At 44.3% G+C, this 23,327-nt stretch overlaps 1 protein-coding gene across 1 annotated transcript in view; it reads right to left on the bottom strand.

Annotated features, from left to right (window-relative positions):
- The window catches only part of camk1da (calcium/calmodulin-dependent protein kinase 1Da), a 423,380-nt gene that overhangs the window by 93,744 nt on the left and 306,309 nt on the right, over positions 1 to 23,327 (bottom strand). The window contains exons 4-5 of the mRNA XM_060843087.1: positions 12,102 to 12,240; positions 2,743 to 2,869 (exon numbers count right to left, since the gene is read on the bottom strand). Coding sequence (XP_060699070.1) covers positions 2,743 to 2,869; positions 12,102 to 12,240 — 266 coding nt within the window. The remainder of the gene's footprint in view (positions 1 to 2,742; positions 2,870 to 12,101; positions 12,241 to 23,327) is intronic.

The following is a 23,327-nucleotide window of genomic DNA, read 5'->3' on the forward strand; positions in this document are numbered from 1 at the left end:
ATTCTCTCTCAGCGGCAAGAAAGTTTCATAAAGGGCAAGACTGATGTGCCAGAGCAGAGGATTATTTAAATAGCTCCAGCCAAGGGGTAGTATGAACACCATGGGATAAATGGCCTCCTTCCCTGTTGTAATCATTCTATAATTCGGACCTCCAAAACAAACGTCTGCTAAATTAGAGCAAATTGAGTAGATGATAATTATTTTCTCAATAATTTCACGGACAGAGCAGAATAATCCACACTGTTCTGCTCCACCATTCAATGAAATCATGGCTGATCTGATCATCCTCAACTCCATTTTCCTGCATTTCCTCATACAGTAACTAACTTCTGATTCCGTTACTGAATAGAAATCAATCTAGTCTGAGCCTTGAATATAGTTAGTGACACAACCTTGAGAGCCCTCTGCGGTAAAGAATTCTACAGATTTACTTCCTGTGAAAGAAAAAAATTCCTCCTCATTTTTGTCTTAAATAGGGACTCTGTTACCCGGAGAAGATGCCCTCTGGTCCTAGACTGTCTCATAAGGAGAACAACCTCTCAGCACCAACCCCCTTAAGATTAAATTCCCTACAGTGTGGAAACAGGCCCTTCGGCCCAACAAGTCCACCCTGGTCCTCCGAAGACTAACCCACCGAGACCTATTCCCCTACCCTATATTTACCCCTGACTAATGTACCTAATACTACGGGCAATTTAGCATGGCTAATTCACCTGACCTGCACATCTTTGGGAGGAAACCGGAACACACCCACAGGGAGAACATGCAAACTCCACACAGACAGTCGCCCGAGGCAGGAATCAAACCTGGGTCCCTGGCACTGTGAGGCAGTAGTGCTAACTACTGAACCACCGTGCTACCCACAGCAAGTTAAGAAGCTTGTTTTTCTATAATTCACTCAGGATGTGGATGTTACTGTTTGGGCCAACAGTTATTACCTGTCCCAAATTGCCCAGAGGGCAAGTTTAGAGTCAACCGCATTGTCGTGGAATCACATGTAGACCAGACCGGGTAAGGTTACTTTCACTAAATGATACTGGTGAACCACATGAATTTTTACAACGATTGGCAGTATTTACATTTGCTTTCAACAAGATCACCTTTCATTCTTCTAACCGCCAATGAGTACAGACGTTTGCTACTCAACCTCTCCTCGTTAGACCTGGGCTCAACCCAGTCAACCTTCTCTGGGCAACCTCCAATGCCATTATATCTTTCATTAGATAAGGGCCCAACTAATATTTCATTTGGAAGGACAAGGACAAGCAGATACATGGAAACAACACCACCTACAAGCTCCCCCCCGCCCCCCAAGCCACTCGCCATCCTGACTTGGAAATATATCTCCATTCCTTCACTGTCACTGGCTCACAGTCCTGGAATTCCCTCCCTAAGGTATTGTGGGTCAACCTACAGCACATGGACTGCACCGGTTCAAGAAGGCAGCTCACCCCCACCTTCTCAAGGGGCAACTAGGGACGGGCAAATGCTGGGCCCAGCCAGTAACGCCCACATCCCACAAAAGAAAAAACTGGTGGGAACACAGCTTGTCTTGTGATTATTAACTGATGTGCTGAATGTGGATTTCTCTTGAACCCTGTAAAACAACAAGATCAGCTTGGTATTAAGGCACATTCTAATTGCTGTATTTAACTGGCCACATGGCCTCATGGGTGGAATTTCTATTTCTGGTGGCAATTGAGTTACTGTCAGGAGATTGCAGCATCACATCTGGGAGATAGTCAGAATATTTTTCTAAGTCTAAGGTGAGCGGGGGAAAGTTTAAAGGAGATGTTTGTTTACACAGAGGGTGGTAGATGCCTGGAACATGGTGTTGGGGGGGGGGGGGGGGGGGGTGATAGAAGCAGATACATTCCCAATGTTTCAGAGGCAGGGAATGGAAGGACAGGGACTATGTGCAGGTCCCTGGGAGTATCGCAAAAGTGAACAAACGATCGTTGGAGTTGTGTACAGGCCTCCAACCAGTAGTCAGGAGCTGGGGCACAAGAGATATAAGAGGTATTTGCAAGGTTTGTGAAGGTTTGTAGCTCAGGTGGAGGTTTAGGGTGTAGGTTTGCTCGCTGAGCTGTAGGTTTGATATCCAGACGTTTCATTACCTGGCTAGGTAACATCATCAGTGGCGACCTCCAAGTGAAGCGAAGCTGTTGTCTCCTGCTTTCTATTTATATGTTTGTCCTGGATGGGGTTCCTGGGGTTTGTGGTGATGTCATTTCCTGTTCGTTTTCTGAGGGGTTGATAGATGGTATCTAGATCTATGTGTTTGTTTATGGCGTTGTGGTTGGAATGCCAGGCCTCTAGGAATTCCTAGAGAGTGGGGAATCTATGGAATTCACTGCCACAGAAGGCTGTGGAGGCCAGGTCACTGAGTGTATTTAAGATTGAGATAGATAGGTTCTTGAGTATCAAGGGGTTCAAGGGTCACAGGGAGAAAGCAGGAGAATGGGGATGAGAAACTTATCAGCCATGATTAAATGGTGGAGCTGACTCGATGGGCTGAATGGCCTAATTTCTGCTCCTATGTCTTATGCTCTTATTGCCTTATTAGTTTAGAATTGCATCATAGTCAGCACAGGCATGGTGGGCCGAAGGGTCTGGTCCTGTATTGTACTGCTCTATATTCTTCTTCCAGTGTCTCGTGTATGAAATAGAACATAAAACATATTAAATGTTTTCACATACTCAGAGCCAATGAGAAGATTTTGTTTCAAGGAAGTCACTTACCCACATAGCCCGGGGTGCCACACGCAGTAGACATAACATCCCCTGTGCCTTCCATTTTGGACAAACCAAAATCACTGATCATAATCTTGGATTCTTCATCTGGGCTGAAGTACAAGAGGTTTTCTGGCTGAGGTAAAGATTTCAGAAGAAAAACACAAAAGACTATTTTGATCTTCTTCTTTTGAAAGTGAATAAAAAAACATTTAACAATTTGGAGATGAAAAGTAGCATTACCAATAGCTTCCTATCCAAAGGTGACCCAGAGCCCATGACTGGGCTCCCATGGGAAGAAACAGACTTTCCTAGCTGCAGGATTTCCCAGAAACAGTTCAATTCAGCCTCCAAAACAAGATGTGGGTCTCACTGGCTGGACTGGCATTTAGTTAGTTAAGAGCCAACTTCAATGCTGTGTCTGGAGTCACATGTAGACCAGACCAGGTAAAGGTGAAAGAATTCTTAAAGGACATGGAGTTTTATGTAGATAAATGTGATGTCTTGCATTTTGGAAAGTCAAATCAAGATAGGAGTTTCATGGTGAATGGTAGGGCCTTAAGAAGTGCAGTGGAACAGAGGGACCTTGGAGTTCAGTGCATGGCTCTCTGAAAGTGGAGTCCCAGGTAGACAGGACAGTGAAGAAGGCTTTTGGCACACTGGCCTTCATCAGTCAGGGCATAGAATAAGAAGTTGGGAAGTTATGTTGCAGTTGTACAGGATGTTAGTGAGGATGCACTTGGAGTTTTGTGTTCAGTTTTGGTCACCTTGGTATAGGAAGGATGTTATTAAACTGGAAAGAGTGCAGAAGAAAGTTACAAGGATGTTGCCTGGACTCAATGGTCTGAGTTATAGGGAGAGGTTAGATAACATAGGACTTTTTTTCTTTAGAGCGTAGGAGACTGAGGTGGGGGGGTTCTTATAGAAGTGTAGATGATCATGAGAGGCATGGATAGGGTGAATGCACTCAGTCTTTTTCTTAGGGTTGGGGAATCGAGGACTAGAGGGCACCAGTTTAAGGTTTGATGGGAAGGAATAAAAGGGAACCTGAGGGGTAACATTTTTACACAGAGGGTGGTACGCATATGCAATGAGCTGCCATTGGAAGTGGTTGAGGTGCGTTCATTAGCAACATTTAAATGGCATTTGGATAAACACATGGATAGGAAAGGTTTAGAAGAATTTTGGGCAAGTGCAGGGAAATGGGGTTAGCGTGGATGGACATTTTGATCGGCATGGAACAGTTTGAGCCAAAGGGCCTGTCTCTGTGTTGTAGGGCTCTATGACTCTATGACATTAGTGAACCAAATGGTTGTTTATGACAATCAACAGTGGTTACATGGCCACCATTTGGCTAGATTGCTAACTTGAGTCTTTTTTTTAAATCAAAGTCAATTTCACCATTGGCCATGATGGGATTTGCATCCACAATATGTGATATAATCCTGAACCCCGTGATATTATCACAGTGCTACTACCTCGCCTCACTGAAAAGCTTCGATTTTTATACCAAACATGCTGGGATGTTAGAGTTTATCAAAAATTATTTGGGAGCAGGTTTAAAAATGAAGAAATAATTACTGAGGGGTTACAGTAGCATTGCGGTTATGTGGTAAGGTAATGATTTAGAGACATGAACTCCAATTCCACAAGGCAGCAGGAGAATTTTAAAGAGAATTATTAAATTGTGAATAAAGAGTGAATTGCAGAAACCATGAAATTAATGTCTTTTTGGGAAGGAAACCTTAGCCAGTGTGGCAGATATGAGACTCCAGTCCCAGAGCATTATAGTTTATTCCTAACTGCCCTCTGAAATGGTCGAGTTATATTCAAGCAGGAGGTCACCCCTATCTTCAAAGGAGTAATTAGTGCAGGGCAGTAAATGCTGTTTTTTCTGGTGATATCCCCAAGCCAAAACTGAAGTTTAAAAGAAACCATATAGCTTTAACATTTGTGTTCTTTCTGAGTTCTATTGCTTTAAATGTTGGATGCTGGAGTGATTATTAGTTCAATCTATTCACTAAGACTGATAGTGTGAAGGAAGCGAACTTAATTAAGCGTATGCACTTCAACTAACATAATGACACTTAAGCATCCTGGGTTAACAGCCACATCCACTCATACCAGCTGTGTTCAGGCTATGAGATCTTCCCCATTCAGTTCTCCTGATGTGATCATTAGCATTCACTGTCATCAGTAAAACCATTCGGAGAAATCTCTAGCTTGCAGATGGATAGTGACATTGAGATTTTTTGCTGCCTTCGTGTTACATGAACAGGAACTGACACCTCAATCTGAATGTATTCAGGTGTCAGTGTGGGAGCAGCAAGGCATTTATTGTCTCACAACTAAAAGCGCTGGATACTTTCATCTTTGTGACCTCACTCACCTCTGCCCTCACCTCAGGCTAGCTGCTGCTGAAACCCTTCTCTATGTCTTTGTTACGTCCCAAGTTAAAAGTCACACAACACCAGGTTATAGTCCAACAGATCCAATTGGAAGCACTAGCTTTCGGAGCGCTGCTCCTTCATCAGGTGGTTGTGGAAGACGCAATTGTAAGACACAGAATTTATAGCAAAAGTTTACAGTGTGATGTAACTGAAATTATACATTGAAAAAGACCTGGATTGTTTGTTAATTCTCTCATCTCTTCAAATGACCATATTGGTTTCACTTCTTTCATATGTAAATCACAGAACTTGTTTTAAAAGTTACATTCTCAGGAGAACTTTAACAATTGGTATCAGCCCAGATAATGTGTTGAAGGTGTTATGTCCAGCCTTGAATATTCCAAAACCCTCCTGGGAAGCCTCCCACCCCCCCCCCCCCAGGAAATGCCAACTCAATGGAAGCCTTGCTATTTGTATCCAAACTCACGCCAGCTCTGTTTGTATTACCCCTCAGTGCATCCACCTGTGGTGGTCCCCGGTTAAGTAACACCTCAGTTTTAAAATCGTTATCCCTGTTTTCAAAACTCTCGACACCTCCTCACATCTCCCCCATGTCTGAAACATGAACAATCCCCTCAGATGTCACACGACACCAGGTTATAGTCCAGCAAGTTTATTTGAAATCACAAGCTTTGGGGGCACTTCACCTGAGGAAGGAGCAGCACTCCAAAAGCTCGTGGTTTAAAATAAACCTGTTGGAGTATAACCTGGTGTCATGTGACTTCTGACCTTGTCCACCCCAGTCCAACACCGGCACCTCCACATTAATCCCCTCAAAGACATCTGCTTTCTTCCAGTTCTACATTTTGCACATTTCAATTTTAATCGCCATGTCACACAGTTTTAACTCCCTCGGTCCGAAGCTCTCGAATTCTTTCCCTAAACCTCTCCATTTCTCTACCTTCTGTCCTCCTCTAACACCTTCCTTGCAACCAAACTCCCTCTTATCTTAATGTTAGTCTCTGTGTTTGGTGTCAACACGTGTTTGCTAACACAGTGATGAAGTGCCATTTTACTGCATTTTTAACATTGTAAGTTGTTGGTACAGACATACAGCTCAGGACCTCGTGGTTATCTACCAGATCCATTTGCCATTATAAGACTGGGGTCTGAGTAACTTTGTGAGATAACTTGGATTGCTGGAAGCACATCTATAAGAGGAACAGTCTTCTGAGTTCTGGCTACAGAGTGAAGCTGCAATATCTGGTCTTTAGCAGGAGGATCACACACAAAGACAGCAAAAGGCTGGTACTGAGAAGCTGGACTGACCCACAAGAGGTTACGATGTGGAGGTGTCAGTGTTGGACTGGGAGTGGACAAAACTAAAAATCAAGCAATGCCACCAACATTCTGAAAGCTTGTACTTCCAAAAAATGGACTATAACCTGGTGTTGTGTGGTTTTTAACTAGTCCACTAAATGTTAGCAGAGACAAAGCAAAATCTTGTAATCTGAGATAAAATGTTGGGTCAATTTTAAATCTTCTATGGTGTATCAATCATTACCTAGACTCTGTCTAATTCTGAAATTAATTTTAGATGATCTGATCTTTGAATAATTTCAGTTTACAAAGACCTTTTGTAATAGTCATTAGGCTAATAGATCATATCATCAAGGCTGTACAAACGTGCTGCATCAAGTTACAACAGGGCATAATTCTTGACATACGCGACTAACAAGAGACAACAGCATTACTGATGATGGAAGATATGTTAGCAATATGATCCAGTGTGGCAGGATTATCACCATATTCAAAAACAAAACCTTGGCTCAATCTCTTCTGTTGGAATGGAGCTGTGAAGTGATAGTCTCCATATGTTTGCACCAACTGATGGAATAACAAATCTTCAACAATAATAATTGCATAATTTATTTTGGAGTTCAGTAGAAATTGTACTATGGACTGGCCAAATTTAATGATTAATCGGTTTTGAATCAATCATTCATTGGCAACATTCTTAAAAACAAAAAAGACATCCATTGATATAGCACATTTAATAACCTCTGGACGAGGCAAGTGGCGATAAATGATACAATTCAATTCAATTCACATTCTAAAGTACTTCACACCCCATAGTGCAGTCACTGATATAATGCAGGAAATGCAGCAGCCAATTTTTGTACAGAAAGCTGCCACAGTGTCATAATGCTAAGATAATGCTCATTTATCCTTTTGATGGAGTGATCATTATTGGTCAGGACATAAGGATAACTAAGTCTATTCCAAAATGGCATGGGATCACTTATGCCCAATTGGGAGACCACCCAAAAGGATAGACCAGATCTAACAGTTGAAGTCCGAAATTGGAGAAAGGCCAATTTTGACGGTATTAAGCAAGAACTTTCAAAAGCTGATTGGGGGCTGATTGTGTTAAAATCACATCTGAAAGTCAGCACCTCTGACAATGCAGCAGTCCCCCAGATGACCGTGAAGAAGGCATTTGGTATGCTTCCCTTTATTGGTCAGAGTATTGAGTACAAGAGTTGGGAGGTCATGTTGCAGCTGGACAGGACATTGGCTTGGCCACTTTTGGAATATTGCGTGCAGTTCTGGTCTCCCTCCTATCAAAAGGATGTTGCAAAAGTTGAAAGGGTTCAGAAAAGATTTACAAGGATATTGCCAGGCTTAGAAGATTTGAGCTATAGGGAGAGGCTGAACAGGCTGGGGCTGTTTTCACTTGGAGCATCAGAGGTTGAGGGGTGACCTAATAGAGGTTTATAAAATCAAGGGTAAATAGACAAGGTCTTTTCCCTGGGTTGGGGGAGTCCAGAACTAGACAGCATAAGTTTAGGGTGAGAGAGGAAAGATATAAAAGGGACCCAAGGGGCAACTTTTTCACGCAGAGGGTGGTACATGTATGGAATGAGCTGCCAGAGGAAGTGGTGGAGGCTGGTACAATTGCAGCATTTAAAAGGCACCTGGATGGGTATACAAATAGGAAGGGTTTGGAGCGATAGGGGCCAAGTGCTGGCAAATGAGACTAGATTAGGTTAGGATATGGACACGTTCGACCTAAAGGTCTGTTTCCGTGCTGTACATCTCCAGGAGAGCATTACAGCTGTACTGAGGGAGGATATTCCTGGGAATACTTCCAGGGAAGTTACTTGAGTGGATCTGAGAAATAAGAAAGAGATCATCACCTTATTGGGATTGTATTATAGACCCCCAAACAGTCAGAGGGATATTAAGAAACAAATCTATAAGGAGGTCTCAGTTTTTGGTAAGAATAATAGGGTGGTTATGGTAGGGGATTTTAACTTTCCAAACATAGACTGGGACTGACATAGTGTTAAAGGTTTAGATGGACAGTAATTTGTTAAGTGCGTACAAGAAAATCTTCTAAATCAGTATGTCGATGTACCTACTAGAGAAGGCGCAAAACCTGACCTGCTCTTGGGAAATAAGGCAGGGCAGGTGACTGAGGTGTCAGTGGGGAGGCACTTTGGGGCCAGCGACCATAACTCTATTGGATTTAAAATAGTGATGGAAAAGGATAGACCAGATCTAACAGTTGAAGTCCAAAATTGGAGAAAGGCCAATTTTGACGGTATTAGGCAAGAACTTTCAAAAGCTGACTGGGGGCTGATGTTTGCAGGTAAAGGGACAGCTGGAAGACAGGAAGACTTCAGAAATGAGAAAACGAGAGTCCAGAGACAGTATAATCCTGTTAGGGGGAAAGGAAAGGCTGGTAGGTGTAGGGAATGCTGAATGACTAAAGAAATTGAGGGTTTGGTTAAGAAAATGAAGAAAGCATATGTCAAGTATAGACAGGAGAAATCCAGTGAATCCTTAGAAGAGTATAAAGGCAGTAGGAGTACTTAAGAGGGAAATCAGGAGGGCAAAAAGGGGACATGCGGTAGCTTTGGCAAATAGAGTTAAAAAGAATCGAAAGGGTTTTTACAAATACATTGAGGACAAAAGGGTAACTACGGACAGAATAGGGCCCCTCAAAGATCAGCAAGATGGCCTTTGTGTGGAGCCACAGGAGATGGGGGAGATACTAAACAAGCATTTTGCATCATTGTTTACTGTGGAGAAGGATATGGAGCATACAGACTGTAGGGAATTAGATGGCGACACCTTGCAAAATGATAAAATTACGGAGGAGGAAATGCTGGATGTCTTGAAAAGCATAAAAGTGGATAAATCCCCAGAACCTGATCAGGTGTACCCTACAACTCTGTGGGAAGCTAGGGAAGTGATTGCTGGGCCTCTTTCTGAGATATTTGTATCATCGATAGTCACAGGTGAGGTGCCAGAAGACTGAAGCTTGGCTAAGATGGTGGCACTGTTTAAGAAGTGTGGTAAGGACAAGCCAAGGAACTATAGATCAGTGAGCCTGATGTCGGTGGTGGGCAAGTTGTTGGAGGGAATCCTGAGGGACAGGATGTACATGTATTTGGAAAGGCAAGGACTGATTAGGGATAGTCAACATAGCTTTGTGCGTGGGAAATCATGTCTCACAAACTTCACTGAGTTTTTTTGAAGAAGTAAAATAAGAGGATTGACGAGGGCAGAGTGGTGGACGTGATTGATATGGACTTCAGTAAGGCGTTTGACAAGGTTCCCCATGGGAGACTGGTGAGCAAGGTTAGATCTCATGGAATACAGGGAGAACTAGCCATTTGGATACAGAACTGGCTCAAAGGTAGAAGACAGAGGATGGTGGTGGAGGGTTGTTTTTCAGACTGGAGACCTGTGACCAGTGGAGTGTCACAAGGATTGGTGCTGGGTCCACTACTTTTCGTCATTTATATAAATGATTTGGATTTGAGCAAAGAGGTATAGTTAGTAAGTTTGGAGATGACAGCAAAATTGGAGGTGTAGTGGACAACGAAGGTTATCTCAGTTTACAATGGGATCTAGATCAGATGGGTCAACAGGCTGAGGAGTAGTAGGTGGGAGTTTAATTTAGATAAATGCGATGTGCTGCATTTTGAGGAAGCATATCTTAGCAGGACTTAATGGTAAGGTCCTCGGGAGTGTTGCTGAACAAAGAGACCTTGGAGTGCAGGTTTATAGCTCCTTGAAAGTGGAGTCGCAGGTAGATAGGATAGTGAAGGTGTTTGGTATGCTTTCCTTTATTGGTCAGAGTATTGAGTACAGGAGTTGGGAGGTCATGTTGCAGCTGTACAGGACATTGGTTAGACCACTTTTGGAATATTGCGTGTAATTCTGGTCTCCTTCCTATTGGAAGGACATTGTGAAACTTGAAAGGGTTCAGAAAAGATTTACAAGGATGTTGCCAGGTTTGGAGGATTTGAGCTACAGGGAGAGGTTGAACAGGCTGGGGCTGTTTTCCCTGACAGTGTCAGAGGCTGAGGGGTGACCTTATAGAGGTTTATAAAATCATGGATAGGATAAGTAGACAAAGATTTTTCCCTGGAGTCCAGACCTAGAGACCATAGGTTTAGGGTGAGAGGGGAGAGATGTGAAAGGGACCTAAGGGGCAATGGTTTCATGCAGAGGGTGGTACGTATATGGAATGAGCTGCCAGAGGAAGTGGTGGAGGCTGGTACAATAGCAACATTTAAGAGGCATTTGGATGGGTATATGAATAGGAAGGGTTTGGAGGGATATGGGCCGGGTGCTGGCAAGTGGGACTGGGTTAGATTGGGATAACTGGTCAGCATGGACGGGTTGGACAGAAGGGTCTGTTTCTGTGCTGTACATCTCTATGGCTTTTTCCTTAAGTCTTGAGGCACAACCTTCTGCTCAGAGACCAGAGAGAGCGACCCACTGAGGCTTGTCTGATTAAGAGGATCAGAACAATCTCACAAGTTAAATTCAACTGATGTGGATGTGGCGGTGTTGGACTGAGGTGGACAAAGTCAGTAGTCACACGACACTGGGTTATAGTCTATTGGTTTATTTGAAATCACAAGCCTTCAGAGTGCAGGGCACCTGACGAAGGAGCAGTGATCTGAAAGCTTGTGATTTCAAATAAACCTGTTGGTCTATAACTTGGTGTCATGTGACTTCTGATATTTAACTGACTGAGTTTTTGTGTTCGATTTTGTTTCTGCTGACTTTAATGCTTCAGACCAGCATCTGAAATAGGCCATTCAGTCCCTTAAGTCTGCTTTGCCTTTGGCTGATCTGATGACTCCAAATTCCTGCCTCCATCTGTTTGCTTATTGAGAAGCTTCCTAGGTCACCTCAGATGTTAGAGTGTGTACTGTCAGCGAGAGAGGACCTCATCATCGAGGGGCTCAGAGGAACAATCATCACCTCCCTCTTTAACCTCAAGGTTACAAACTTCTGGTGTGAGAGAGGGCTCTCTGCCCTTGGCTCCAACTCCCCACCATCTCTGGCTGAGTTATACTTGCCCAGTGTCCCATGACTCAAATCCCCTTCAAACCCCTGACAACAGATCCCACACACCCCTGCCCTCAAATGCCCCCATACCTCCCCAACACCTACAACCGAGCAGCTAGGAAACTTCTAGAATTAGTAGACCCTAAATGGACAAGCACTCGTCATTATCTAGAACATTCTGCTGGTTTGCAGAAGGGATAATGCTGACACTGGTTAAATCCATGTGGAATTCCAAGGCCAATGTCCCCCTTAAGACTTGATGGGCTGAATGGCCTAATTCTGCTCCTACATCTTACCTTTGGTCACTGTGGATATGAAAAAAAATGATTAAGAATACCACAATGGCAGCCATTTACATGTTAGTTCTGTTTCTTGCTAAGAATCGGCTGGAAATGTTGAAAAGCCATAAACACATTGTGTGCTAATCCTCTGCTTATCACCGCTTCTTGCAATGCAAGACTTTGTACTTTTATCAAATGTTTTGCCCGAAACATCGATTTTCCTGCTCCTTGGACGCTGCCTGACCTGCTCTGCTTTTGCAGCAACACACCCTCGACACTTATCAAACAGGCAAGTTCTAACAGGACGCTAGGAACCTACCTTCAAGTCTCGATGAACAATGCACATTTTATGCAGATACTGCACAGCATCGAGGACCTGGCGAATCAGAGTACTGGCATCTTTCTCCGTGTAAAACCCCTTCTCCACAATCCTGTCAAACAGCTCCCCTCCGGACACCCTGACAAACAAGCAGAAAGATGAAGGATAAAAGTTAAAACTTATTTTCCTCCTCAACATAAAGCATGGTTTTATGGGGCTTTGGTGGGGTCTGACTGAGAGATGGGGATACAAATCTTACTAACAAGACGACAAACCTTCACATCATCTTTATCCCGGAAAAAGATACAATGGTCTACTTTGAGGCTGAACTAACATTTTATAAAGGTTCACCATAATTTATAATTTATGTGTCACATTGGGAAGTGTTGTGACTCAGTGGTCGCACTCACAGCGTCAGGAACCCAGGTTCGATTCCAGCCTCGGGTGAATGTCTGTGTGGAGTTTGCACATTCTCCATATGTCCGCGTGGGTTTCCTCCGGATACTCCGGTTTCCTCCCAAAGATGTGCAGGTCAAGGTGGATTGGTCATGTTAAATTACCCCATAGTGTCCAGGGATGTGCAGGCTAGGTGGGTTAGCCATGGGAAATGCAGGGTTACAGGAATAGGGTAGGGGGTGGGTCCGGCAGGATGCTCTTTGGAGGGTCGGTGTGGACTTGATGGGCTGAATGGCCTGCTTCCACACTGTAGGGATTCTATGATTATGAGAAGCCGAGGATTCCTTAAGCCTTGTTAATCAGACTCTCGACCTGACCTGTCACCTTCAGCAATTCTCGCATGTGTCCCCCTAAAATCTCTCTGCACTCAACCTGGTCTTTAAATTAGATTTCAATTTCTCACAATATTGTGTACACTGTCTCCTTCAGTGTAGGCTCAGGCTCAGCAGATTCCTGGGAGGGTCGGACCAACATATGAAGAGTGACTGAATCGGTTAGGACTATCTTCACTGGAGACTGGAAGAATGTGGGGGACCTCAAGGAAACCGATAAAATTCTAGCGGGACTAGTCAGGATAAACACAGGATGGATGTTCCTGATAACCAGGGGACACAGTCTAAGGACACAGGGTAGGCCATTTCGGACTGAGATGAAGAGAAATTTATTCCCCCAGAGAGTGGGGAGCCTGTGGAGTTCTCTGCCTCAGACTGGGGCCAAAACATCAAATAATCTCAAGAAGGAGTTAGATGTAGTTTTTAGGGCTAAAGGGATGAAAGGATATGGGGGAGAAAGTGGGAATGGGAGACTGAGATGGATGATCAGCCATGATCGTACTGAATGGGGGGGGGCAGGCTTGAAGGGCCGAATGGCCTACTCCTGCTCTTATTTTCTATGTTTCCAGCCCACAGACTGCAAGGAGACAAATTTCCACAAAAAAGTGCTTTATTGTAGCTTTTATTGAGGGATCAATGCGTGAAAAGGACTGGGAAAATTCTGCTGCTCTATATTGCTCTGGCATGGGATGAGATTTTTATTCAAACCCACACCTGGACAAAATTAAAATGGGCACTGCACTCACCCTAATTAAACATCTTATCCAAATGGCAGCACCTCTGACAGTGGGGGGCATGCTCAGTCCTGCCCCAAGGGATTATATGCACACGGTAAATACAAGCAGGAGTCAACCATTTGGTCCCTGAACTCTGCTCCACCAGTCGTTCGGATGATTCCTGATGTGAGGGTGGATTTAACATCACCTTCCTTCCTACCCCTCACCAGTATCTTCAGTTTTTTCATATTCAAGTGGGGACTGAACTCTCAATGTCCCAATCCAGCAGGTCAAAGGGCAACCACAGTGCCAAGCCTCTCTGACCCGCATTTACTTTCATGTGACTGACTGGGCTATTAAATGATCAGATTTGTTCTTATAACACAGCAAGAATTCTTATATTAATGCTGACAATTCGGAATAATGTACTAAAACTCACAGCAATATCGTACCGAACCAGGGGACAGTAACCACCACTGAAGGAAGAACCGTCCAATGGAGCTTAAAGACATAATCACCTAGATTTCACTGAGAACACAAGACTGTTTTCGTTTCAGACCAGTCAACTTACTGAGCTATTGTTCATTATTCACAATAAAACATGATTTAGCAGTTCTCAATCGTTGATATCACCACAGGACATGAGTGATTTTATTCTGTAGAGTGTAGCATTAATTCAGCATTGTGAGCTTCGGGGGAGAGATTGCTCTGACAAATACAGGGACAGCCCAGGAAATAAAGACCCAATTTGATTTTGTTTTTTTTTGTAGCATGTTTGCAGATGAATGATGGTTCAGTGTCTCCAGAAAGCTGCTCGCCTAATGATGAAAAAAAAAGGATGTTGCGGTGCAGTGGTATTGTCTGTATCTCTGGGACAGAAGGCTGGGGTTCAAGCCCTACCTACTGCAGGGCTGTATCACACTCCACAGGGCATCTGATTGGGTGGATTCAAAACATCTATAATAATGAGATAATAATTTTTCTGACAAGATTAGTGTTTCTGTCCGACACCACCTCCAGGTGGCCTTACAGCCACACACACACACGGAAACACTTGCTTGTGCCAAATCCCTCAGCGCTGGCTCATTGGCATCAGTGGTAGTGTTGATTTGTCAGTGTACGACTTCATTAAAGTCTCAGCACAACACTGTTTTGAGTGAAAGGTGTCTTTGGAGTGGAATAGGGAACCATCAACCCAGCAGGTATGTTCAGAATGTGCCCCCGGTACCTCACCCACGACCTAGCCCATCACTAGACACCCCAGGCGAAGGGGAGAACGGAGCAGTGAGGGGTAACTGTGGAGTGGGGGCATAGGTTTGAAGGCTCTGTCACGGGGACTACACATGCTGTCAGCCAATGGCTACCCCTGCTGGCCATGTCCTGGCAATGCACCCTCAGAATTACAGCACCGATCTCTGCCCAATCACAGCCAGCACCAGTTGTATTTCCTAGCTCCAATCTCCCAGCTTTTCCCTACATCCCTACACACACTTTCTATCCAAATAACAACAATGGGAAGGGAATGGCCTATTGGTGTTATTGCAAGGCTGTTAATCCAGAGATCCAGATAACGTTCTGGGGATGCAGGTTCAAATCCTGTCATGGAAGATAATTGAATTTGAATTCAATAAATAAAACTGCTATTAAGAATCTAAGGATGACCATGAATTGATTGTCAGGAAAAACCCCATCTGGTTCACTAATGTCCTTTAGGAAAGGAAGGGAATTGGTTCAGATCAGTTGGCTGCATTGCTGATTTACAGAGCAGTGTGATGTCAACAGGATTCCCAGGATTGAGGTTACCATGAAGGACTCTCCTTCCCAAATCTTCCCTCACCTGAGGGCTGGTGGCCCTCACGTTAAATCACCACCAGTTGCTTCTCTCTCTCTCTCTCTCTCTCTCTCATGAGCCCCTGTGGTCTGGTAAGACTATGGCAACACAACAACAGGGAAGGAAAGTGCCATCTGTACCTGGTCTGGTCAACATGTGACTCCAGACCCACAGCAATGTGGTTGGCTCTTAGCCATTCTTTGGGAAATTAGGGTAATAAATGCTGCCCAGGCAATTACACCCTCATCGAATGAATAAAGAAAAAATAAATCACCCAGGCCATCTTGCTTTAATCGTAAAAATATGGAAAGGAATATCGCTTACATTGATGTAGCCACTTTCCCAACCATGGGGCAACCCAAAGCACTTTTCAGTCAATGATGGGGAGTCACGTAGGGATAAGAGATGGGTGAATTTCAGTCAGTTCCTCCAGACTGTGACACTTGGGCAAAGGATTGATGACATTTGGACACAAAGCTGGTTTTGTTAAACATTGGCATTTGTTTTCAGATGGAGCAGGAATTAGTCTCCTCCAACATTGGCATCACTGATTGAATTACTCTTGCAATTAAGTTGGCTCTCACTCTTGTATAACTATAAGACTACATTATTTACTCATGAGGATAGCTCGCTCAACAAAGAGATATATGGTATCAGTTTAAGGTGTCAGGAAATTAGAAATGGTTTGACACTTGGAGCAGAGTTTTGGCATCCCATGGAGTGGGAGGGGGGTGGGGGAAATGAGTTTAGTGGGAGCAGGGTGTTGGGGGGGTTGGTGCTGCTGAGGTAATTGGATCAGTCAGACCTTGCTCCCACCTCCTCACCCTCAGGGGTGCATGCAGCAATCAGCCTGGCGGATCGGGGAATGCAAACAAATTAAAGAGCTACTTCACAGTGATAATCGCAGCAGCGTTATAACTCCAGTGATAGTGCTGGTATATTCTGCAGTCAATGCACCTCAGCAGGCAAGAGGTAGGGGGCTTGTACAGAGGGAGCTGGTCACTGCATTAATGCTAGGGCATGGCAAAGGCTTCCCAACCATGAATGACCAGGCTTCCCATTGGTCACCACTGATGAAGGGTCTCCAGGATGTCTCCAATGGTTGTTGGACTCTCGGCTGCCTGCCCAGATGGAGAGCGCCCCCAGTGGTTCAGTGCTGAAGTCTCCCAGTGCTCTCACAGTGAGGGCTGCCAGGGACCTTCACTTTGACTGTGCTGCCTGCAGATCCCGACTCAACCACAGAGGTCACTCCCTAATGGGCTGCCTCCCCTGATAGGTTATTGTGGTAGTGTCCCCACCTCTGGGCCAGGAGGTTCAAATCACATTTGCTTCAGATATGCAGAACAACATTTCTGAACTGGTCGATTAGAAAATGTCCACAATGTAGTCCACCTGGAACTGTCTTGAAACCGGTAAACCCTGCAGCAGCTTCCTCAATATAGTTAACACAAGGAAAGATTCTCCTTCGTAAAACGGCCATCAGTCGATGGTTTGAGGCAGGGATCTGTTATTCGGGGAGAGCTTAACACAAAAAGGAAATGCCACATTTTCTGCCAAATCAATCTTCTTGACTCAGTGCTTAACATTAGTACAACCAGAAAACAAATTTCACCTTTCAACCAAATCACTCGCTCTCTCAAAACAGATGACTGAACGCTGGAAATACAGAGCTGGCCACCCAACCTCTGAAGAAGAACAGTCACATAGTATTACAAGGGGGACTCACAAGAAATCTTAAAGTTCAGTTAGACCACACTTGGAATCCTGTGAACAGTTCTGTTTCCATATCAAAAGATTGTACAGAGAGACTTTAAAGGGTTTACAAATTAACTGAACATCCCCCTTGCCTGAGGTGACCACATACTGCTCTCCCCTGACAGAGAAACAACTGGCTGTGAGTTTAAGCTGAGGGGGGTCACCATGGCTCAAGTGGATAGTGAGGGTGAGGCTGTTGGGGTGACGCTCATTCAGTGCGGTTGTTATTCACCAGCTGTCCAGCCAACTGAGCTAACTGACCCTCCAGAAGATGATGATGAGCATGCTGGGTCCTTCCCTCGTAATGGGGAAACTGAGGGGTGACCGACCTAATCGACGTCTTGGTTTGGATGGACAGAGAAAGAGGGCTTCCATTATTGAGTTGGAGAAAAAAGAAAGATGGGTGTGTGTGTATAGCGCACATTGCTGATGAAAAGCTTATGCCCGAAACTGCGACTCTCCAGCTCCTCAGATGCTGCCTGACCTGCTGTGCTTTTCCAGCACCACACTCTTTGACTCTAATCTCCAGCATCTGCAGTCCTCACTTTCTCCTGTATAGGGCACCACCATAGAGAGACATGGAGGCAAATTACACAGACGTACAAATGAGGAACAAGGGAAAGGAGGGCTACACTGATACACACCAATGTAGCAAGAGGAGGCTAAAGGGGAGTATAACAATGGGCTTTGACTGGATGGGCCGAATAGCCAGCTCAGTGCTGTATATCATACAGTGATAGCACATTATTGACCCACCTTTCTCTTTATGATGCTGACTCACTTGTTTAGCATTTGTAACAGTTTAGAAACCTTTCATTTCAGGTTTTCAGCATTTCTGGTCTTTGTTTATGCGCTTCACTGCTTCTTTTAAAATCCCATGTCATCATCGCTGGCCCAAGTACAGCACACTGGTGCAATGGCTCAAGTGCAAAGTCCATCTGAGTCATTGTAATTTATCGAATTGTAGGTGGAACTGCCAAAAACATGGCTTGGAAATAAAAGCTGCAAATGTGACTCAGTACTCAGCTAACAATCTGGGAAACGCCAATCTATTAGCTTGCACCCTGACTGACTTTCTGGGTAAGGTCCAGGTCTTTTAAAATGCTAAAAGACATCCATAATGATGAGTTAAGCAAGTTATTCAAGTCAACGTACAAGTTACAGGATAAAGGGATGGGAATGGAAATCAGTTTGTACCGGGACAGACCAGAGATCTACCTTTTACACAGAACAGCAGCTCTCACTGAGATTGGTTAATACCTTCTCAATGAGCTCCTTCAAGACCCAGCTGCTCTGGGACTTGCCCTTTATAAAGTATTGGAGATAAGGACCTTCAGTCCCTGTTGTAGGAGAAGGCATTTTGGCCCCTCAAGCCTACTCTTCTAGTCAATAAAATAATGGCTGAGACCCATTGGACTTGAAACGCTAACTTTGCTTTCTCTCTCCACAGATGCTACCAGATGAGTTTCTCCAACAATTTCTCTTCTTATTTTCCTGAATACTACCTTTAACTCTTGACTCTCTAGTTGGTTTTTATACACTCACAGGATGTAGGAGCCCAATAATTAGCTGTCCCTAGTTGCCCCTTGAGAAGGTGGGGGTGAGCTGCCTTCGTGAACCGCAGCAGTCCATGTGCTGCGGGTAGACCCACAATGCCCTTAGGGAGGAAATTCTGGGATTTTGATCCAACAATACTGATATGTTTCCAAGTCAGAATGGGGAGTGGCTTGGAGGGGAACTTGCAGCAGGGTGGTATTCCCATGTATTTGCTGCTCTTGTCTTTCTAGATGGGAGTGGTTGTGGGATTGGAAGGTGCTGTCTAAGGAGCCTTGGTGAATTTGAGCAGTGCATCTTGTAGATGATACACACTGCTGCTACTGAGCGTTGGTGGTAGATGGAGTGGATGTGATGCCAATCAAACAGGCTGCTTTCTCCTGGATGGTGTCAAGTTTCTTGAGTGTTGTTGGGGCGGCACTCACCCAGGCACATGGGAAGTATTCCATCACATTCCTGACTTGTAGTTGGTTAAAAGGCTTTGGGGAGTTAGGACATGAGTTACTCACTTCAAGATTGCTAGACTCTGACCTGTGCTTGTATTATAGATATGTTTAATTTATTCATGAGATATGGGCTTTACTGGCTGGGCCAGGATTTACTGTCCATCTCTGAAAGCAGTTCAGTGTCAACCACATTGCTGTGGGTTCATAGTCAGCACCAGGTAAAGACAATTGACAATGGCTTTATGGTCATCATGAGACTCTTAATTTCAGATTTAAATGAATTCAAACTTCACCACCTGTCATGGTGGGATTTGAACCCAGGTCCCTGGAACATTACACCAGTGTCTGGACTAATCATCCAGCAATTGAACGCTAAGCCACACCTCCCAGTGTTGTTTCTGGTGAATGATAACTCCCAGGATGTTGACAGTGAGGAACTCAGTGATGTCCCAGACTTGCATAAAATGAAGAGGTTATTAGAAAAGATAAAGTCACCATAGTCTCAGAGACCTGTCCTCCCATTAAAGACAGGTGACTGACTTAGCCTGAGGGTCGTCACTCCTCAGGCGAGGGGAGAGGTTGAGAAGGATTGTTCTTTGTGGCAACCTCAGCTAATGCGGGAATTGAACCCATGCTGTTGGCATTACTCTGCATCTCAAACCCACTAACCAACCTACTGTGCTAACCAGTCCTCTGGGCTATTATTTCACACTGAGTAACTAGTTTTTGAGACGGTTGCTCATTTTCTGACCTTTTAAAGGGACACTAAGCCAGTGAGTCAGACTGATCTGAAAAGCTGATCACAGCCTCAGAGCAAGTGTGAAGGAATTCTTTTTAGAATAACAAAATTGAGTTGATTTTAGTCAACCAGTTGGTTCGTGAGTTGCTCTTAACACCAGCTGTAAGCTGATGATATTAGCCATGCATTACCAGTCCCATTAAAGCCTTCTTTCTCCTGCTCCTAACTTCAGAAGTGACCTTATAAAAATCACAAATGAGGAAGGCCATTTTAGACTGTCTTAATCTGTATAATTCAAATCTTTAGCAAAACATTTATGACACATCCAGAAGATCTGACAGAGTGACTGAACATTTTAAAATGGAGTGAAGTGTTGAGGACAGGTACTGCACGAGGTCACATTTAATCCATGTGACTGTAACGTGTTAAGTAACAGATTTCGTAAAAAACAATTTCACATCCCAACGTTGCCGAATGGGTAGACTAACTCAGCGCAGTTTTGCCTGGAAATCTGCATTTTAATAGTGGGAGGGTTTGTTACTTGATGAGCTATTGGAAATAACACACCGAGGAAACTATGACCCGTGGACACAGCCTTAGACTTAGAGGGGGTCAATTCAGAACAGAAATGCGGAGACATTTCTTCAGCCAGAGAGTGGTGGGCCTGTGGAATTCATTGCCGCAGAGTGCAGTGGAGGCCGGGACACTAAATGTCTTCAAGGCAGAGATTGATAGATTCTTGATGTCACGAGGAATCAAGGGCTATGGGGAGAATGCAGGTAAGTGGAGTTGAAATACCCATCACCCATGACTGAATGGCGGAGTGGACTTGATGGGCCGAATGGCCTTACCTCCACTCTTATGTCTTATGGTCTTATGGAATCCTTCCAAGGGTAAGTGCAGATGCCTAACCTTTCTCCTGGGGGACGAAAGGGCAGTGGATTAAAGATTCACAAATAAGGAGAAGGTTTTACATTTTCTCTTCCCTTATTGAAAACTTTGCAGGAACTCACCTGACCTCTCATATTTCAGTTCTGTTACCAATTGCAAGACTCAAACCTTTCTTTTCTTCCACTTGGGAGGCCTTGGTCTCCTCAATAACTACACATCGGACAGCACCAGTCTCTGAAACCTCAGGCTATTTTTGGGTCAGTTCTCTATCAGAAAGGATTTGGGTAATTGGAAAAACAAGGCTTTGTTAGAATGTCAACTCATTTAACTCAAAAAACTAACTCAAAACAGTTCATCGGTCTGTTACTGGCAATAATTTGTTTCTTTATTGTTTCATGGGGTATGGACCTTGCTCATGCCTAATTGCCCCCTGAAGTGAAGGGCTCACACTAGGCCATGTCAGGGGGCAACTGAGGGTCAACCAAATGACTGTAAGCATGTCAATTAGGAGCAGGTGCAGATCATTCAGCCCCAAAGCCTGTTCTAACATTCAATAAGATTGTGGTCATGTGCCTGTGTTTTGCATTCCATGTTCTCATCTTCTCTGACAGATTTTGTTTCACCTGCCCTAACTAAAAGCAATCCATCTATGTCCCAGAAATACTCAGAGGGGCTGGAGTCAGATGAAGGTCAGGCAATGCAAGGACAGTAATGAGCCAGATGGGTTTTTACAATAATCAGTGATGATTTCATGGTCACTGTCACAAGTTTTATAAACCAAACTCCACCAGCCACAATGCTGGGATTTGAACCGGTACACTCAGCGCTTTAGTGAGTTTTGAGAACCAGTACACCCAGAGCATTATCCTAAATTTCCAATCGGCTGCTATTCCATCAACATCCCCCTTAAACAGCTCAGAGTTGGTGCATTCACAAGCCTCAGGCTTCTGTTGTCACAGCCAGACTTGGCTCTTTCCAATGCAACCCCTGACCCCTGACCCCTGACTGTTCCCCCTCCCCCACTTCTCACAGCCTCCCATAGTCAGCCCTCCTACAGTCATCCTAAACTCTGTCACCCATTTTGTTTCTCACAGCACCCCACTCCCATACTGTGCCTGCACTTGTTGATCTACACTGCCCTCTGTTTAAGCAGCAGCTTAGTTTTAAAGATCTCATCTTTATTTCCAAACCCCTCCCTATCTGTGAAACATCCTGCAGCCTCTCAAATTGTGAGACATTTACAACACCTTGAGCATCGCTGACTTTAATTGCTCCACTATCGATGGCTGTGTCCTCATCATTTGGATTCTAAACTCCTGAATTTCCTCCCTAACTCTGTCCGACTCTCAGCTCTTGTATTTCTTGATGATACTCCTAAAAATGTACCTCTTTGGCCAAACACAACTGTCTGCTTTATTATGGGTCTCAATGTCTAACTCTGTTAAATATTGCTTCTATGAAGTATCATGGGATGTTCTATTTGAAGATACACCATATAAACATAGGCCGTGTGGGCAGGCATAGTCTGTGGTGCTGGTTAGTCAGCAGAAGGCACCTAAAAGACCTCTCCTTCTAGTAGAGAAATAGAACGATTCAGTGAGAGGAAAAAGGAGAGGTTGAGGGAAGAGGGCATGTAATTTTCAGTTTGACCTCAATAGCAATGAAAATCAAATCAGGCACACAACAGGCTTCTGATTGCCAAAAAGGATGAAAGATTATCAGGGGGATATACTGGACTGTAGACTTGAGGTTAAAATCAGATTTGCCATGAAGGGCAGAGCAGGCTGGAAGGGCCGAATGGCTTATTCTTGTTCCTGGCTTGTATCTTCAAAAAGAGCCCACCCACTTTCAAAATCAAAACCATCTCCAAGTGATGACTCCCGCATTGAAAATCCTGCAAAAGCAGTCTCTCGCCGAGCTGAGTAGGGGCATGCAGGGGAGCAATTCTCAACCACATGATACAGGAGAGAATTAGACCATTCGGTCCATCATATCTGCTCTGCCATTCGATCATGACTGATATTTTTCTCAACCCCATTCTCCTGCCTTCTCCCTGTAACCCCTGATCCCCTTACTAACCAAGAACCTACCTATAACACTCTCAATGACTTGGTCTCCATAGCCCTCTGCAGCAATGAGTTCCACACACTCACCACCCTCTGGTTGAAGGAATTCCTCCTCATCTCAATTATAAAAGGATCAACCCTTCACTCTGAGGCTGTGCCCCAAGGTCCTCGTCTTCCTTACTGGTGGAAACATCTTCCCCACCTCCAATTAGGAATTGCTGTATTTAATTTAAGCAAGGTGACTCAGGGATATGGGAAATGATGGCATGTCCATTACTGTGTAATGAAGTGAAGAAAGATTTCACTGGTTGAAGTATATGAGTTGAATAGTAGCTGTGCCCCTGTCAGTTCACCCTTTGTGAAATAAAGAAGCTTAAACAATTCATCTCCAGCCTGTTTAACCAAGTACTTGATCACTTGATCTTTTCTGCCTTTGAAAC

This window comes from Hemiscyllium ocellatum, chromosome 23, assembly GCF_020745735.1.
Source record: "Hemiscyllium ocellatum isolate sHemOce1 chromosome 23, sHemOce1.pat.X.cur, whole genome shotgun sequence".
NCBI classification, from domain to species: Eukaryota; Metazoa; Chordata; class Chondrichthyes; order Orectolobiformes; family Hemiscylliidae; genus Hemiscyllium; species Hemiscyllium ocellatum.